The following is a 20,241-nucleotide window of genomic DNA, read 5'->3' as shown; positions in this document are numbered from 1 at the left end:
AACATCGTGCAGCCCTAGTTTGTGCATTAACAGGGATGTAGCACAGCATGGAAGTGAAAACAGTGCTCTGCTTATTTTAATGTGATAGTGCAATAAAAAATATGTTAAAATATGTCGCTAAAATCAATGAATAATCATGATAAGTAATCGTGGTATCAGTATTGATCAAAATAATCTCTATTATCATTTTGACCATAATCGTGCAGCCCTTAGTCAACGTATGTGTAATTATTGCTGGCTGACTCAGCAGGGCATTGTGAATACTTTGATGCCTGATGCAATATCCAGGAGGTGAGAGGAGGACAGCAGATCTGTGTTAAATGAATCCAGACTACCTCACCGCGAGTACAATGAAAGTGTGTGTGTGTACTGTATGTGCGTACGTGAGAGAGAAAAGGAATTAAAAAAGAAAACACACAAATCTGTTCACTTGTAGAGCTGCTTGATTGATTGTCTTGCCCTCATTCTTTAGAGGGCACGAGGATAAGTCATTATTCCGGCACACACAGCTCTATTGTTAAGGATGTGCATGAAGGACTCACACAGAGCGGAGAGGGTTCCTAGGAGCTTCTGAGGAACTGGGCCCACTGGTTCTAGCAGCCTGGGTGTAGCATGAGGTTTCAAATAGTCTATTCAAGCTGAATCTTTGAAATGCATCTGAATAAAGTTGCTGGCTGTATAGCTGCTGTTTAATCTATGCAGTGCTTTGGGCTTTTTAATTCACGCTTTGATTTACCCGATCCCTTGCAGGCCCAGGCAATTTGAGAAGTCAATGCTCACATTACTTAACTGTGTCAACACAAAATCAATTGGCAAAGCCAAAAGTTCAGCGCAGCACTCTTTCCACAACTAAACTAAAAGACAGGGCTGTCGATAATGCTTTAATTACAAGTGAGATCACGGACATCTGACGCTCCTCAGGATGGAGTCAGAAACCTCAGCCATGTTTCCTACATTGTGTCATAGTGAGGTGGAGGTAGCCTTGATGTTTCATGGATTACTGACACAGCAATGGGCATATTATAAACATATAAACTACATCAAACTGAACAATGGCTAAATATTTATGGGAAAAAAAGCAGCCTCAAGGAGAAAAGCATTTCCTAACAGAGAAAAAATAAATAAAAAAGCTTTTCTACCTGAAGAGAAAGCATATTCAACCACATGCTGAGCACTAATTCTAGACAAATAGATGTAGGCCATTCGGCTCTGTACACTACAACGTGTTCTCAGACTTCTCTCTCTGTTTGCAGTCTGGACTGAATTGCACTGCTTGTCATCAGCAGACTGGGATGACTTATGATAGAGTTGCGCAAGACACTGTGTGTGTGTGTGTATGTGAGGATATTTATAAGTGCAGTGATTGAGAGCAGGAGAAGGCAAAGCCCAGGAAACTACGGGCTTACAGAACATTTTGAAAACAGTTACTTCAGACTTTAAAAGGCTTACTCTCAGCCACCAAGGATCTGGTTATGGAAGCCATTTGTAAATTCACTCAAGCGTTACGCTAAGAAAACTTCCTACTTTATTGTGCCAATTAATCTGTCACAGTGAGAAGTAATAAAACAGGATTTAGTTTTATCGTTATAGTCTAGAGTTTAAATGTGTCATTTAATTATATTATCCAATCAGTCTGTGTGATTTTAAATTTACAATCTCGAAGATCTCCGTTTCGTTCTCTTCTTCTATGGCGATAAGTGGTAATTGCAGATGTGTTTTTGGATCTCACTTCCCAGAGATATAGAGTGCGCTGTTTTGTGATTTTTTTCCCCGGGAATGTCACCACAGAAACACAGTTCGTAATACTGCAAATGAAAGGGCTTTCATTAGTGGGCTCAATCACCATTGTGGTACCTCATTCGGCGATAGATAGTGACGTAACAGACATTTATTTAAAGGACCACTGTGTAACATTTAACGGGATCTATTGGTATATAATATAATATTAATAAGTATGTTCTGTTTAGTGTATAATCACCTGATAATAAGAATCGTTGTATTTTTGTTACCTTAGAATGAGCCGTTTATATCTACATAGGGAGCGGGTCCTCTTCACGGAGTCCGCCACGTTTCTACAGTAGCCCACAACGGACAAACCAAACACTTAACTTTTCCTGCTTGGGCCAGAGTGGATAACGTTACTCGCTCCCGTCGCCGCCACTCTCTCTCTCTTGCTTCACCACTCACTTCCCACATATACATACACTCTAAGCACTCTCCTCTTACAACAAATGGCTCTAGAGAGGGCCATTCGTGTTTTCGTGTTGGCCACCGTAGCAATCCTACACACTTGGCACACGGGAGGAGTTGTAATCTGCAACCTCATCGCTAGATACCACCAGATCCTACACACTGTTCTTTTAAATGAAAATATTGGAGATTATAACTTTAAGACAAATGTGATTTGAACTTGCGGAACAGTTAAAACATATTTCTAACCAAAATCAACCCTTGGCTTGTGAGGGTAATGTCTGCGGATCTGCGATTTCAGCGCCAATAGAAACACTGTCAGTATGCTATAATTTTTCCTACTTTATGAATGGACACAGTCACTAAAAAGTTGTGAAAATTAAAAGAAATCCCATGCATGCTGAAGTTTAAGTCAAGAAGGGAAAGACAAACACACAACATAGAGATTAGAACTGACATTATTTTCTATAGGGGATGGAATAATCTTTCCTGGCAGAGAGAGAAAGAGACTCGGCATTGTTCAGAGGGCTTCATCTCCTCTGGATTTAAGTAGGATTTAGCCGCCGGTCGTCCTTCAGACAAAAGGGCAGAGGGCAAAAGGCCAAGAGAAACGGAAAATGAGATGTATGGAAAAGATAAAACAAGGGAGGCAAACATTGCCATGGAGCATTTTTGTCATATACTATCAATGTAGACTTGAAACAACTGTTGGAGCTCAATGTCACTACTGAGACAGCTTGATAAACAACACTTGCAAAGTAAACTTCACTGTCATTAACTTTTTAGGCACTTTTATGAGCATGACAATGACTCAAAGACAGAGAGCGCTCATAGTTATATATGAAAGATCAAGAAGCGTAGTGGGAGGTTATACGATGAAAGATGAGAGGGGGGAGAGGCTGGTGGACAGCTGCTGGTTGGCATGAGGAGTGGGGTAGAAGAACAGAACGATTGAAGAGAGAGGAGCGACAGTTGACTGTGGCATCTCTAAATGCTACTGGAGAACAGGAGGCCTTATGTAAGGGTCTATTAGTGTTGGTGAGCAAGGGATAAAGCATTTTACGGCAGCGGTGCCAAAGTTGAGCAACAGGAGTTTCCTTCCCTCTTGATAAGTGTTTTTCTTTCTCTCCCTGTCCCTAAGGCATCCCGCTTGAGGACACATGTACAGTACACACATACACACGATTAGACATGAAAAAGTATGTTTATAATGTAACGTATAATTGCAGCGTACTATTTTGAAGCCACTTCTAACTTTGTCTACTTCTGCATGAGAACAGACTGTTTGCAACATTCCTTCATGCCTCCTACTCTCCTCCTTACTTATGAAATTGATTTTATCTCTTCTTGACCGCACAACAGCCGATGATTAATGTCTCATTTGTGCATTGTACACGTACGCACACACACAGCACATATCTATCACCCATTAGCTGGAGCTTCTTCCACAGGCCGTCATTAGTGTTAAAGAACGAGTGATTCAGAGCCAAAGTCTGAAAACGCAGATTAAATACAAAGAATTTTTGTTTTCTTTTGATACTAGATCCTCACTCCTCCATACACCTCTAAGTCAGGAGTCCGTAAAGCTGCTGCATTAGATGATGAGCTGTCTGCCGCAATCTTCTGCGGTTATAAATTGTCTGTGTAGCACTCAACCCAGATCCTGAGGGCTGACCTAGCAGACGTGCCAGATGCCTGCTCACGTCCTGATATGACCCTCCCCTGTCACATGACTCCATTCATCGAGGATGACCTCTCACCCCTGCCTGTGTCAGCGCAAGAGCTTTAACCTCTTGTTGTCTGGAAGGGAGAAAAATAGGAAACACTGCATCCAAATTCAGAGGTTTTTTTTGCAACTAATGATGATACGGACAGGTTAAATAACATGTTCTGTTTTATATGGAAATTATAAAAGAAAACAAGCACCTGAGAAGAAGCGGGCTACTCCACTCGAGATGCCATGTCAGCAGTCTGGATGTGGGTTAAACATCCCAGACTAGAGTGGGGGTGGGAGGCTGTTCCTCTGACTCTGACCTTCAGCAACCGGCTGTAATGTCTCCTTTGGGAGAAGAGGATTGGTGGTGGGGTGGTCGGGGGGGGAGGTGGAGAGGTGGTGGACTCTGCTCCAGCCTTCCTAAACCCTCCTGGTGACTCTTAGCTGACTGAGTCAAAGACTGACCGGTAATTATGTTCAAAACAGAGCTGCCTTTTTCCCTCCACCACCAACTCCCCCCCACTGCAATCTGTGTCTTGTTTATGTGGACTCAGTGTTTTCTATTCATGTTACCCTACTGTGGCGACAGTGTACCTGACCAAGGACAGATAAGAAAGAAAAGCTTTTCACATCAAAACAAAACCCCCCCTCTTCCCTTCATTTTGTCAGACCTCCAGTTTTTTTTTTTTTTTGTTAATTCAAGCTGGTCTTTGTTACGTTATCAGTGCACTGGATCCCACGCTGATGAGTATTGACAGGTAGAACGAGCTCAGCTTTAGGGTGTGAGCGAAAGAGTAATCAGGGACAGAACAAGGAAAAGAGAGAGAGAGAGAGACACACAAGGCTAGTAGGCAAGGTTGACAAGAAGGTGGGAGTGTTTAAATATACAGTGTACTGTAGCTTTGAATGAGTTTGGATGAATATGCATGTGTCAGCGAGTGAAACGTGTTGGTTCCTCCCATTTCGTGTTGCAAGATCTTTGCCCGGGCTTGTCTAATGGATAGTGACCTACTTTTCAGCATTCGCAAACCGACAAAAGACAAGGTGTGAAAGCACCGTGTTGTACGTGTGTGTACTGTACGTGTGAGAGAACCAATACAGAACTGATACAGTGGTTGATGTAAAACACACAGAGGTGAGCGACAGCTTTACAGCTAAAGTCTCTTTAAACATATTTAATCCTGTAACACAATGGTTGTATTACCCAAACTGGTCGGGAGCAAAGGAAAATAAATGGTTTTGTTGACATTATCCAAAGCACGGCACAGAGTGCAGCAAATGCACAAAGGCTCACACCCACGTATACAAATGTGCACACACACACATGTTGGGATGTCAAACACAACCTTGCCACTGTAGCCTCGCAATGCAGTCCAAAAGAGTGTGAGTGTTAGAGGTCGACCGATTAATCGGCGCCGAAAGGACGTTTTACAAACTATCGTTTAGGGCTGTCCTGAATACCATTTTTTGGGCTTCGAAGCTCTGATGAGTAATATTCAAAAGGTATTGAAAAGCTTCGAGGCTGCCTGTCTGTCTTCTTCTCGCCCGTTTCAGTGCCCGGGACAACGCCGCTGCCGCACTCCTGTAAAAACACGCACCTCTACACACAACAAACAGCGATATCCATCTGAGAATAACTACTAATAATTAATGTTGAATATGAATAATGAATAATGTTGGATTATTCCTTATTTCATGGCCTATTTCGGGATTTATACATTATTATAACATACTTATATATATATATATATATATATAAAAAATATATTAAAAAAATATATATATATATTTTTTTTTTTTAAACCTGAAGCATTTGAAATACTGATATTGGGGTCGATTACCATGGCAACGGTTGAAGCTACTACCGTTATCGGCAGAAAAGGGCTCCGATAGGTTCACAGGTACATCACCGTTTTGCACGGAGGCTCCATACACAAAGTCAAGGTAGAGGGGGAGAAAAAAAAGTTATTTCTCGAATATATAACGCAACATTATCAGCTCTTTGTCCACGGTATAAGACAGGCAGACAGAGAGGAAAATAAATCATTCACTGTTACTTTAACTTGTTTACGAATTTGGTGTTCTCTCTTCCAAATAATCCAGCCACGTTACTATCATGAAATTAAATCATTCACTTTAGCCCCGATAATATGCATGAATATGAATGGTTTGTAAGAGTGGCGTTTAACAATGTAACAGGATGTACAACAGTAGTACACCTGGCCAGTCATACACCAGAGAACAGCGCATTGCCCATTGAAAATAAATAGAACATATTCCAACAATGTGATCCTCCTAATCATATTTCAGGATATTCTTTTATGAATGATTAAATTCAGAGTGACAAAAAAATGATTTATTAAAAACGGCATATGCAAAAGTAGCCGACTAGGCTGCTGCAGAAGTAAAGAAAATATTGGCCAATTAATCGGTTATCAGCTTTTTCTGTAGTGCAACTATGCAGCTTGGTGAAATTGTTTGCACTGAATTACTGTTTACATGGAAATTATAGTGCATTTTCAAACTGCTCTTATAAATTTGTGATGAATACCACGTGTGCATACATCTGGGTAACAGACAGAGCCGGGGTGAGCTTAAGCAAATGTAAGCAAGCATAATCAATTCACCAAATAGACTGAACAATACAATGGTTTAAACCAAAATGTGAATAATGGCTTAGAGAGGAGAGGAGAGCCTCTTGTCACCAACTGCAAAACAAAAGCCAATTTGAGCGGCGTAAAGACACGGAGTTAATCTGAAAGGTCAACAACAAGGCCTGGCTAATATGACCACACTGTTATATAACGTTATGCAACGTCTTTCAGCGGCTGTGTAGCGTCAACTCAGAGCCTGTTATTGTGGTAGCAGTGTGCTGAGATGGAAAAAAAGCTGTTTCAAATCTGGTTAAGAAGACCTGCACCGAGAGGTGACAACAGCAGCCTTGCTGTCTGTAGTGGGAACACACACACTCGAAACACACACTCACAGAGAAGTAGGCACGACGTCACTCTGGTTTCAAAAGCATGCTCAGTCTTGCAAGCTCCCTAGAGACACTCCCTCATGTCATACATGACCAGCGGCACGTGAAGTTCACGTGACGATGAGAGAAGAGTGGAAAGAAGTGTGACGCTTAAACCCCCGAACAAACCCCTACACACCACGCCTACAATCAAGCTCAGCAGTTGAAATCTGTTTCGTTGAGAGACTATAATCAGTTTAAAATCCATCTGTTTAAAGTGAAAACACATCACATTTCTAAATCTAAAAAAGTTTTTATGCAGATTTAATGAAGAGCTGCTCAGTTTTTAAGACTTCACTGTACTGCCATCGGGCATTCTGTTAATGTGTAAGCAACGTTTGACAGACAGACAGCGTGTTGACACAGACAGTAACCAATAGCTGTTTAAATTGAAGGAAACTGTGCTTAGGCACCACCTACAGTCTCTCCCAGACCTCGTTACTGTTACATAATCACTTAACAATGCAGTAGGCTTGTCCCTGGATGCATTTTCTGCTTCTTCTGTGTGAAACTGTCTGTATGTGCATGTAATGTTGCCTAAGGACAAATGTGTCTGTGTTTGAAAATGACAGTGATAGCAGAAACTACTGCACTGCACATGACCCAAACAAAAAAACTTGCACACACCAAAACTTCCTGCCTGACACACAGTGAGCACATGACACTGGTGGCCTGTCAAAAGAGGGTCAACATGGACAGTATAGAAGCAGTTAAGAAAGACATTGAGACACCCGATTAGTAAAAACTTCCCTGAATAATAAACAACACCAGCACACGGTAACTATCTCATTCTTTCTCTCTGCTCTCCTTTTCTCAAGTGATTGGGCAATCCTGGCCCTCATCTCCGGCTCTGGCTCTCTTCGGGCATATTTCGAAACTATTCTGGATGGAATACCAAACATGTGGTCAGTTGACCAGGACGCCCCCACGCCATTCATGCCCAAAACCACTGTACTGTTGTAGCCAGAGGCTGAATTCCACCTCTAGTCAAGACTCTGTTAAGGAACACAGGTTTGGAGTATTTTCACACTCAAACCGTGTTCCCAAGTTGTCCTATTTCCTATGTAGATTTTTTTTTTTGTTCGCCACAAATTCTGTGTCAAATTAGCTCCTGGACAGCACTGAATAGAAACAAGAACCCATGTCTATGAATAAAACCAAAAGATCCAACAGGGGTTCATGACTAATCAGCGTCTCCCTACCTGTTTCTGGGGACGGGGATGTGGGAGGAAGGGAGGGGTTGTCCCGCTGCCGGTGGTGGTACGATCCGCCCCTGCGCTGCCCTGAAGTTGTTGGCCAGCTCTGCCAGTTTCCCTGGGTTCCTGATGTCCAAGTGCATGAAGCCGCCTTGCAACTGCCCGTTTATGCCTGGGCAGTGAGTAGGACTGGCTCTCTTCAAGATCCCAGAGGAACCGGTGTCCTTTTGGTCCCCCAGGCCAGTCTAGAAAATGAATCGCACGTTAGAGTCAATCACTTTGAGGCCAATTATCAGCACTCCTACATCAGAAGCATTATGTGATATGTGATAGAAAGAGGTAAACCATTTTGTTAACAGCTTCAACACCTCTTTACTTTTATTTGTCACAGAATCCCTGGAGTGAATTCATCAGCATGGAAGTGTTTTTTGGGGTTCAACTATTTGTCGGTAGCACTGGGGCCAGGTTATACTGTAAACACCTGATAAATAAATACAAACTTTGTGAGTGTGATGATGGAGGAGGTTACAGCTACCATCTGCATTGATCAACCGACTGATTGAATTACTTGCTTTGTTTGTAAAACTCTTTTAAATCCCAATTGAAAATGGGAAAGCTCCTTAATGAGAAACATGATCATAAAAAAATTGGGCGTCAACTATTGATTAATTTCATTATCTATTAATATGCCAATTATTTTATATATAATCGCTAACCACTTCTATAAAATATTAAAAATCTGTGAAAATTGATTTGAACAACAGTCCAAAAGCTAAATATTTTTTTAATTTACTGTCACATATATCATCACATTTAACTAATCGATTAAAGAACTAATTTTTGCTGCCCGCCCCCCCAAAAAAAAATTAAAATTAAAATGCTCATTCAAAAAAAACTTTATTAAAGCTTAGGTTCATATGCAAGTGCCATTATCGCACTGCCACGTTAAAATAAACAGTCAACAATTCACTGAACTTATTTGAATAAACTGTTATCTGATCCATATTAAAAGCAGGTGTGGCAATTTGCCACCTGTGCATATTTGATGTTGCAGCAGGGTCAATTAATAACTACAGGGACATGATTAAATTACTAATCCTGCAAGGAGAAACCCACATGCAATGCAAAAACATACATGCAATAAAAAAAAAAACACTATGCAAAATAAACACTTGCTGTATAAAAACCACAGAAAACATATCATATGTCTAGTAGCATTACTAGTTGTGTGTAGTGTACTACTGATCCTGCAAAGGAGAAACACACATGAGCCATAAAATGCAATGCAAAAAACATACATGCAATAAAAAAAACACTGCAAAATAAAAGACTGCTGCATAAAAACAACAGAAAACACATCATATGTCTAGTAGCATTAATAGTTGTGTCGTGTACTACTGATCCTGCAAGGAGAAACACACATGAGCCATAAAATGCAATGCAAAAAAACATACATGCAATAAAAAAAACAAAACACTATGCAAAACAAAACACTGCTGCATAAAAAACAAAACAGAAAACATGTCATATCAGATAATAATGCATACAGTGCACTTTCATAGACTAAGCTACCGGAGTTACCCTGCTGCACTATACTCATTTTTAAGTCTCTTCTGCACTATATTCACTTTTTTAATAGTCGTGTATCACAGCTGTTACCCTGCACTATATTCGGTTTTAACAGCTTTCTTCATCTCCTTGTATTTTTATATCTGGTATATTTTTTTGTACTTTGCACTACTAACTTTTTTACTGCCTTTTTACTAACATGCTTTTGCATTATGAAACTGTGATGCTGGAAACTTGAATTTCCCTCGGGGTCAATAAAGTTACTATCTATCTATCTATCTATCGATCTATATGTCTAGTAGCACTACTAGTTGTGTAGTGTACTATTGATCCTGCAAGGAGAAACACACATGAGCCATAAAATGCAATGCAAAAAAACATACATGCAATAAAAAAAAAAAAAACTATGCAAAACAAAACACTGCTGCATAAAAAACAACAGAAAACACATCATATGTCTAGTAGCATTACTAGTTGTGTAGTGTGCTACTGATCCTGCAAGGAGAAACGCACATGAGCCATAAAATGCAATGCAAAAAAACATACATGCAATAAAAAAACAAAACAGAAAACATATCATATGTCTAGTAGCATTACTAGTTGTGTAGTTTACTACTGATCCTGCAAGGAGAAACGCACATGAGCCATGAAATGCAATAAAAAAACAAAAACAGAAAACACATCATATGTCTAGTAGCATTACTAGTTGTGTAGTTTACTACTGATCCTGCAAGGAGAAACACACATGAGCCATGAAATGCAATAAAAAAACATACATGCAATAAAAAAACAAAACAGAAAACACATCATATGTCTAGTAGCATTACTAGTTGTGTAGTTTACTACTGATCCTGCAAGGAGAAACGCACATGAGCCATGAAATGCAATAAAAAAACAAAAACAGAAAACACATCATATGTCTAGTAGCATTACTAGTTGTGTAGTTTACTACTGATCCTGCAAGGAGAAACACACATGAGCCCTTAAAATGCAATGCAAAAAAACATACATGCAAACTAAACACTGCTGCATAAAAACAACAGAAAACACATCATATGTCTAGTACTAGTTGTGTAGTGTGCTGTGCAGCCAGGAAGCCTCTCCATAGCTCCACCCTACAGTTATGGGGGGAGGGGTGTGGTGAGTAGTTTGAAGTCCCTGCCCTCCTTTTTTCTGTAAACTTTGCACACAGAAATGAGCCGCCATTTAAAGCGTTTTTTGGATACGACGTTATGAACAAGCTGTTGACAGCAGCTGGTGAAATTATACTGACACTTTAAACAAAAAAAAAAAAAAAAAGTGTGTGACTAGTTGTGCAAAAACACAACATAAAGTAGTCTCGTGTGGCCTTCACGGTGGCATATTTCACCCCGTAAAAATGCAATAACGGCGTGTATGCAGAGCTGTCAACTGTCATCATTATACATGCGTAATGCTTGATATTATCTGTGTGTGCAACTTGGGTTGACTTTACACCGGTGTTAACAGGAGTCGTGCGTAAAACAGTGCGTAAAATGGATAAACAGGTACTTACTTTTTCCACGTCGTACACTATTCGAGCACCGGGAGCCGGTCCAGAGGTCCGCTCGCCTTTAACCTCCGCCTCCATTACAAACTCGCAGTAGACAGCGTTTGTGTACACCGGCATGGGGGTGTTTCTCTCCACCACGGAGACCCGGGTGCTGCGGAGCACCGAGCAGCCTGCCCGGTAGTTAAAATCCGCACCGGCACCGCCACCGACTCTTGTCGCCGGCTGCTGCTCCAAAATGTATCTGGAATCCATATTCAGACAGACAGACAGGGCGGACTAAAGAAAGAAAACCAGCTTTCTATAGATTTTAGTGCAAAATGCTGGAGTTAGATACATTTATCAGGATTGTCGAGAGTTGTATTCTCTGTAACTTCTATTCTACATGTAAAAGTTTGCCACCAAACTACCCCCAGGATATCCACAAAAAAAAAAGCCGCCCCGGTTTCATGAGGATAAAAAAGATTGTTTTGCCTCTTTCCTCCAAAATGAAATGCCACGCCTCCTCTGCTGCGCTGCTATTGGTCGGCTGCGTACATAAACATTACACTTTGGCACGCATCCACAACGAGGCGAGCCTCTGATTGGCTGGTTTGACTCTGTCAGTCGTGTTTTTTTTTATTTCTAATCCAAGCAATGTGGGTGGATGAGAGGTGGAGGAGGAGAGGGGGGCGTGTTCCTTCAGTTCACCGGCCGGTGTCTGCTGTCGACGAGCCGGTCTGCGAGGCAGCAGCAGCAGGCGAGGAGGGGAGAGGAAGAAGAAAAACAGCTTGCAGGCCTCACAAGCAAACTGCGCATTTAGGTTTTTGTGCAAACCAAAAGGTGATTTAACGGATCATGCTTTACAAACGGGTTATTATCAAAGAAATCAATATATTTAGTCAGTTTGTTTCCTCCCCCATCATTTATAAACTCCTTTATTTGAAGCTATTCCTATCTGGTTGTTATAATGTAAATTTGATAGAATAGTTTCTGGACACCATAGTCCATAGCAAAATAATGCATGTGCAAAATAGCATGTGCAAAATAGCATGTGCAAAATAGCATGTGCAAAAATAATGCAATCCAAGAAAATAGCCATGCAGTAAAATACAGAGGTTTATGAAGCAATGTGGTGTGCATGGTTTAAATGTATGATAATATGGATTGCATTATAAGGTGGACAAAATAACAGAGACACTTTGATTCTGTAGTGCATTGCATTGTTAGGGTAATTGCATTAGAAGCATCACAAATGTAATATTTAGTCAGTTTGTTTCCTCCCCCATCATTTATAAACCCCTTTATTTTCTCGACTAATTTATTCATATCTGGTTGTTATAATGTAAATTTCATAGAATAGTTTCTGGACACCATAGCATGTGCAAAAATAATGCAATCCAAGAAAATAGCCATGCATGCAGTAAATACAGAGGTTTATGAAGCAATGTTCAGTTTTATGAGACTGTCACAGAGGTGTGCTTGATTTAAATGTATGATAATATGGATTGCATTATAAGGTGGACAAAATAAGGTTAGGGTATTTGCATTGGAAGCTTCACAAAGGTAATATTTAGTCAGTTTGTTTCCTCCCCCATCATTTATAAACCCCTTTATTTGAAGCTGTTCATACCTGGTTGTTATAATGTAAATGTAATAGAATAGTTTCTGGACACCATAGCATGTGCAAAAATAATGCAATCCAAGAAAATAGCCATGCATGAAGCAATGTTCAGTTTTATGAGACTGTCACAGAGGTGTGCTTGATTTAAATGCTTCACACAGCTTCACAAAGGTAATATTTTTCTTTTTTTATTGGTGTTCTTGTGTCAGGCGAGGAGGGGAGAGCAAGAAGAAAAACAGCTTGCAGAGCCTCACAAGCAAACTGCACATTTATGTTTTTTTTGCAAACTAAAAGGGTTTTTATCAAAGAAATCAATATATTTTAAGATAAGATAAGATATCCCTTTATTAGTCCCGCAGTGGGGAAATTTGCAGTGTACAGCAGCAAAGGGGATAGTGCAAAAAACAAGAAGCATCAGCTAACACAGTAAAAAAGAGCGAAACAAAGTGTAACAAAATATGAACCATTTAAATAGAAGGAAGTATAAAAATAGGAGCAGTATATACAGTATTGAAAATAAACAGACTATTAACAAAATTGCACAAGTGGAAAATGTTATTGCACAGTTTAGTCAGTTTGTTTCCTCCCCCCATCATTTATAAACCCCTTTATTTGAAGCTATTCATATCTGTTTGTTATAATGTAAATTTGATAGAATAGTTTCTGGACACCATAGCATGTGCAAAATAATGCAATCCAAGAAAATAGCCATGCATTTAGCAATGTTCAGTTTTATGAGACTGTCACAGAGGTGTGCATGATAATATGGATTGCATTATAAGGTGGACAAAATAACAGAGACACTGATTCTGTACTGCATTGCATTGTTAGGGCAATTGCATTAGAAGCTTCACAAAGGTAATATTTTTCTTTTCATTAGTGGTGTTCTTGTGTCTGTGTATTTGATTTACTATTTTTAAACATTTCTGTATTGAATTTTCATAGTATTCTGGTATATATAACACACAATCACCATATAATATACAGCGATTTACTATTTTTAACTGTTCCTTTCTCTAATATCTTTTTTCAATCATTTTCTTTCCCTAGATCTGAAGTGCATGTTGGAAATGTGCAGCTCGTGAATTGAATGAGCTTTCTTTGTATTATAGTTGTTGCAGGCACATGAATGCCTCTTTATCTAACCTATTCTGATATATCTGCAGAGCCCAGACACATCTGGTTTACTGCTTCATTTTACACAAGCACATTTTATTGCAAGCTGCATTTATTGCAAGCTGCTATCACAGTGAGTCTGCAACAACTGGCAACTGCCTAGTTTGATATCCTGCGCAAAGCAATAAGACAAGCAAGAGACAAACACACGTTATAATGTGCCACTTTATTAGAAAAGTAAAAACTCACTTTTAATATTTTATGAAGGTTAATATAAAACATTACAATCTTTTGCATATCTGCACTGTTCACACTATATTTTATTATATTCATTATTTTTAAACTAAACCCTGTGCTTTAAGAACATACAACGTTGGCTACAGCTGTCACAGCAGTATTGGCCCATAATTATGAAGACAATTAACAAACAACATCTGTATCTGCATGGAAAGCATGGGACATTTCTGCATCCACAAAGTACAATGTGTCTGTGATAACCATCTTTTTTTTTTTTTTTTCAACAAATATACTGTATACTGTATGTTACATTGGAACAACATCGGAACAGCAACAGAGTATTTTACACATTTACATCATCATACTGTATTTGTTTGTGCAATGAACATCTGTCTCGATCGGTGTGACAGTGTTCGACAAAATATATCGGATCAGTGCTTTCTCTCAGGATAAAGAAAATGTGACACGTAAAGTGACAGCTAGAGAAAAAGGATTAAGTGTGATTGCGATTTTTCCAGCCAGCATTGTCTAAGGGAAGCCTCAGCAGAGCTTGTTAAGCGTCTCAGCTGTTAGCCATTTCTCATATCAGACAGTAGTTGAGCCGTTGGTGCATTGTTGATATCAGACCGGGGTTGGCCTGACCCACGTCCTCTGCCCCCTCACCCTCCCCCTCTCATATCACTCCCTGAGTCCCTCAGAGCTGGACATCAAAGGCCCCTCCTCTGCACAGCGAGGGAGAGGTGAAGCAGAGAAAAGAGAGGTCTGTGACGGTTATTGGAGGATGAACACAGCTGGGGGAGGGAGGGAGCGTATGCAAGGGCTGACCAAGTGGAAGCAAAATGTGCTTCATCCCCTAAACTGGAAACACACATGGCTTAATGTTGCAGTGTGTGTGTGTGCCTGATGGTGTGTGTGCGTGCGTGTGTGTGTGTGTGTGTGCACGCACGCATATCAGAAGGGGGAGGGTCCTTTGGGTCCGTGTCCATTTGCAGCTTCATACTAGCTGTTCTTCCTCTCCCTCCTCACCTCTATCACTCCTTCTTTCTCCCCCAGAGCGGAGGATAAACAACACTCTGCTCCAAACTCCCAGTGGCTTCTCTCTCTCTATCTTTTCTATTTCTCTCCTCCTCCTCCTCCTCCTCCTTGGAAACAAAAAAACTGAACGCTGCTTTGCATCACATGGCAAAAAAAAGCACAACAGAAAAGATTAACAAACAAGAGATCAATTAAGTACCACAATATTTGTTTTCATTTCCATATATCAAAGCATGCACTTTTTTTTTTTTTGATCAAGCAGGAAAAAATTGCACCAACAACATAAACGTACTGTTTTCATGGCAGTGGCGTGAGCTATTCAACCAATGGTATTGTCAGTAGGTAAGAAAAAAATAAACAGTGCATTAAATACAGAGTGCAATTGTTTTTACATACTTTCAGACACAGTAGCATTTATAAATGTATGTCGCTAACCTTTCTAAACCCGTCTTCTCTTTGCATGGTTGTCGAGCAGTTTGCGTCCCTCTTCACCTCGTATCTTTATGGTCATTTATTAAGCCTCCAATGTTTTGTTTTCTTCTTTTTTTTAATGTTCCCCAAAGCTACATGTGTTTAAGAGAACTCAAGGCTGGAGACGAGGGTGGGGAGAGGGCGAGGGGCTACCTTCCAAAGGACGCCCGCTGTTCATTTTTATGCCCAGCTCTTTATTTTCCTTGGAGTCAGAGCCCTCTGTTGCTATTTCAACCACCAGATGAGCTACGGGGAGCTCTGGCTTTGACTTGAGACCAGATCAGCAAATCAAAACTGCACTCGGAAACGCCCTTTACAGCATGTTAATGCGCAATTAAGGCAAACACCCCTGCAGCTGTCCAGTGCAAAATTATAATGGTCATAAAATCAGATGTTTACGGCGCCCAACGGACATGACATATTTACTGCCCAGGATGAAGCATCCTGTATTTATTTTGGACACTTTCGCTTCCTTATTTTTTAAAATATCTATCTTCCCAGTGATACAGTAAAAAGGTTTCGAATTGTGAAATCTGTCACCCGTATCACTCTGGGGAAATTGTTGCACAACCCACTCAATGCCCCTGACCTGATCACTTTACCCCAAATGACTCTACCAAGTATGTGTGTGTCTGTGTGGGGGGGTGTTTTGGGGTGTGTCATCATGCCTCTGACTACAAATGTTTTTCAAATCGGAGCTTGGACTGTTGATTTAAGGTTAGCAAACATCCACTTTTTACAGTTATCATAAGGGCTGTTATTGATAACTGCTAGTAAATTTAGGGCACATTGATGGTAAATTAGTGAAATGGGGACTTTAGCCTTCACTTCCTTCTGTGTTTTAGCAGCTCTACCAATGATAGGCCTCTGTTTGAACAAAGCACCACAATGCTGTCTGCCAGGCAACAGTCCAGTACGCACAGAGAACCTGTTTTAGGTGTTTGCTTAGGGAGAGCTAAGTACCGCAAATCTCTGTGACATCCATCTGCTTCTATTACATAAGTCCCCCCAAGACGAGGCATATATATGTGTGTGTGTGTGTGTGGGTGGGTGGGTGACAATAGCTAACAGTGTGCCTCATACTCCCAATATACCTACATTATTCCTGGCTACTACTGTCTATTTTCAGGTGTGTGTTTGCACAATGCATGCACATTTTTTTTTTTTTAAATATATATAATAAAGTGATGTGAGTTACACCACATACTCTTTAGAGAGTACAGTGTTCATATAAAAATAAAGATATTATGGAAAATGATGCACAAACAGGTGAGTACGGTCAGTGACATAGTAGGTTGAAGATTCCAGTTTTCTTATCTTTTTTTTTTGTTAAAACATATTTGGTCCATATTTGGGCTGGACTAGGCTTAGGCTGGTTCTGAAGTACAGACCAATCGAGGGAAGTCTGAACCTGGATTAAGACCCTGTTTGTACCTGATGTCATCACAGAATGGATCCTTGTGTTGTTTGTCTATAGAGGGCCTTGTTTCTATGTACAGCAACCTGTTGGCCGGTGAACAGGACGGTCCCTGTCATGGCTCTGTACCAGTGGGTTCTGGGCCCCTTCTGCCTGTCAGCCAGCTACAGGCCGGTGACGTACATCTCCATCCCGTCATTGAAGGTGAAGATGGTGGTGGTGCTGGAGCTGTTGCCCCCTTGTTTCACATCGCTGATGGTCTCATAGAAGTTTTCCCCACCGGGCAGGCCTCTAGCAGGCAGGGCGGTGGGTCCTGAGCCCTGAGGTGGCACGGGTGGCGCGGCTGGCACGGGTGGCAGGGGTGGCGCCGGTGGTGGTGGTGGTGGTGCCTGCTGCTGCTGCGTTGGCGTTGGCGTCGGCGTCGGCGTCGGAATCTGCTTCTTCCTCTTCAGTGTGGCAGAACCCCCAGCCGGGCTATTATTGGTTCCCGCCTGCTCCCGTTTCCTGTGGGAGTCGATGGTAGCGTACGCGGGGTCAGACTCGGCCGTTGCACACGTGGACCAGGACCTGTCTCCTACCGGCTCGTAGCAGGGCTCCTCCTGGGAACGCGCCTGGGCCTGAACTCCTCGGCCTCGGCCCCGGGAGCCTCCTCCGAAGGAGCGTGGGAGGGTCTTTGACCCGTTGTTTTCCATCGGAGGTTTCTTCTTCTGGCTTTTACACACGATGGAGTAGGTGTCTGCAATCTGAGAACACACACAGGAGGAGAGTATGGTGTCAGTTAATGACACTGAACAACATTGCGATTCTGTCCAACAGTCTGTGGGTGGCAGAAGGTTATTCTGCTTCATTCACGGCCTTGTGTCTATAAGTGAATGCCTATAACTACAACTGATACATAGCCTACACATGCTGTACTGTGCTGGGGATTAAATGAACAGTAACTGTATCACCTTTACGTCTCAACTTAGCTATGAGTATGTGCAGACATCCTATATTTATTTCTGTCTACACTTATGTCAGACATAAAGGTGCAATATGAGAACATGAGAGTAAACATGCAATGCTGCTGTGTGCAAGTGAATGTGCGAGCATGGATTGTGAGGGGTGTGTGCCGCGCAGTAGTTTTGCACATGTGTTGACAGAGCTCGCTCTGTGCTGTAACCTGACCTATTTTGACAGGGCAGGATAAGACAGAGTAAACTGTGTTATCAGTCCGTTGAGGTCTCGGCAGAGTGACAGAGTTAGCTTTGCAGTGGATGGACCTGTTAAAATTTCACCACAACTGCTTTGGCAACAGAACAGCGGGGCTATGGTGTAAAAGATCTGGACGACGGCCAAGCCGCTGTGTTCACCGATGGACTTTGCTCGCATATCGTTTGCTTTGAATGAGGCGTATGTACATGTTTGTGTGACTGCATTTGCTGCATGTGCTGCTTACTGTATGCGTATAGTGAAGTATGTAAGGTCTGATATTGAAGACTCACAACTGAAAGGCATGTGTGAGGTCATGGGGGGAATTTGGATAAACCAGAGCTGTGACCTCTGGCATTTCTGTGTCAAAATTCCACAAGGGGAAGCACAAGAGCAGAGGATTGTGGGACATGGTTATGTTTACCTTCCATGTTCACACCCAGACCAGCAGCTCTGCTCTAGTGGCCCTGAGAAACACTGGCTATGCAAACTCTCTCTCTCTCTCCCACACACACTCGCGGATTAGCCTTGTTTTTGTTCCACTCCCAAAAAAACTGAAACCTGAGAGCATTGAGACAATGGCCAAGACTCTGTTTTCTGTGTGTGCGCTCACCTTACCTTCCCTTTCATGGTACCTTTACATTATAAGTCTCACATGAGAGGAAATATAATATAGGCAAATATAATTCAAGTGTAAACCACTGTGATTTTAACTGTGAACTATGTCTCTCTCTCTTTCTGTCTCTGACACACATACCCTGCCCCCACAAATCTCTTGCGCGACCTTTTCTGGATAAACAAAGACCCTGGCGTATGCTACAAGTGTGCGCACACAATGTGCAGTGTGTGTGTGTGCATCTGTGCACACAGAATTTGCAGCTCTGTGCAGCAGAGGAAGGAAGTCACAAGATGATGGGGATTTCAAAACTGGGCTGCAGCTGTTGAGGAAGCGTTGTGCATTGTGTGTTTTCTTTTCTCCTCCCCTTCTGCCTGCGCTCTGTTCTGTTATGTCTCTTCTGATTCTACTTTAGCTCTCCGCTCAGGCCGAGGCTTTGAGAAGTCACATTTCATTTCAGCACACACTGATTATCCATGGAAACACAACGGTATGCATGACCGATGCATCTGTGTGCGATCAACTTTATGAATAGCAAATATGGCACACGTTTCCAAGCGGTCTGTTAGGCAGTCGATATTCATCTGGTGAGACGTGCTCTGCGAGATGTGATTGGTCGGGGAAGGCAGCGCCTCCTAATAGCCACGAAGGGAGTGGAGCAGAAGGAGAGGAGAGAGAGCCAGAGGAGAGGAGGAGATTTTAGTTGGGAGTGGAAACTCAACACCTTTTGACGGCTGCAACTGACAAACTCCAGAGGATACAAAGTATATGGGCATGTTAGGGCAACAACAAACTCACAAATGGAAAAACACAGCAACTAAAGGGAGAAAAACAGTTTGAAAAAGAAAAAAAAAAAACAGGGAAGAAAGTTTGAAAGAAAAAAAAAGTAATTGAGAGGGAGATTGCAGAGTGCAGTCAAGGCCAGCTGCTTTGTGTACCAGTCTAATTTGCAGAGGAGGAGTTTAACTCATGAGCCAAACAGCAGGGACTTAACCCTTTAATCTCCACATACAGCATCCAAACTCTTTGGCTCAACGCTGGCTTAGACAAGAAATTTAGCAACGGATTAAGACTGCTGCTTTACTTAACTCTTACATGACTCACAGGTTAAATGAAACAATCCATCGTCTAGATTATCTTCTATTAGATCATGTGAACAATGTGTTCATTCTGTGACTTATTAATCACAAGCTTTAGTCGTAAATATATCAACAAAGTTTTTGACATGGACGTAAGATTTCCCTGAGCTGATGAAGATGATAATGAAAAAGAGAAGCTCAGTCAAACACAGACTAATAATAGACAGCAGTCTATTTCAGGGACACACCTCCATCTACTC

General features: G+C 41.5%; 2 protein-coding genes across 7 annotated transcripts in view; both read right to left on the bottom strand.

Annotated features, from left to right (window-relative positions):
• The window catches only part of si:rp71-79p20.2 (zinc finger protein 704), a 47,170-nt gene extending 35,487 nt beyond the window's left edge, over window positions 1-11,683 (bottom strand). For 2 of the 5 annotated variants that reach the window (XM_037771960.1, XM_037771962.1), the window contains exons 1-2: window positions 11,223-11,680; window positions 8,126-8,364 (exon numbers count right to left, since the gene is read on the bottom strand). In XM_037771960.1, coding sequence (XP_037627888.1) covers window positions 8,126-8,364; window positions 11,223-11,471 — 488 coding nt within the window. In that variant the 5' untranslated portion in view covers window positions 11,472-11,680. Of the gene's footprint in view, window positions 1-8,125; window positions 8,365-11,218 lie in introns of all 5 variants that reach the window. The other 3 variants (XM_037771963.1, XM_037771961.1, XM_037771965.1) reach the window with 3 other exon arrangements.
• Window positions 11,684-14,142: 2,459 nt separating this feature from the next.
• LOC119489849 (WAS/WASL-interacting protein family member 1) overlaps window positions 14,143-20,241 on the bottom strand; it is a 45,812-nt gene continuing 39,713 nt past the window's right edge. For both annotated transcript variants that reach the window (XM_037772766.1, XM_037772767.1), the window contains exon 9: window positions 14,143-17,838. In XM_037772766.1, coding sequence (XP_037628694.1) covers window positions 17,260-17,838 — 579 coding nt within the window. In that variant the 3' untranslated portion in view covers window positions 14,143-17,259. The remainder of the gene's footprint in view (window positions 17,839-20,241) is intronic.

Source organism: Sebastes umbrosus, chromosome 6 (assembly GCF_015220745.1).
Source record: "Sebastes umbrosus isolate fSebUmb1 chromosome 6, fSebUmb1.pri, whole genome shotgun sequence".
In the NCBI taxonomy this organism is placed as follows: domain Eukaryota; kingdom Metazoa; phylum Chordata; class Actinopteri; order Perciformes; family Sebastidae; genus Sebastes; species Sebastes umbrosus.
This window is presented reverse-complemented; position numbering and strand designations above follow the sequence as displayed.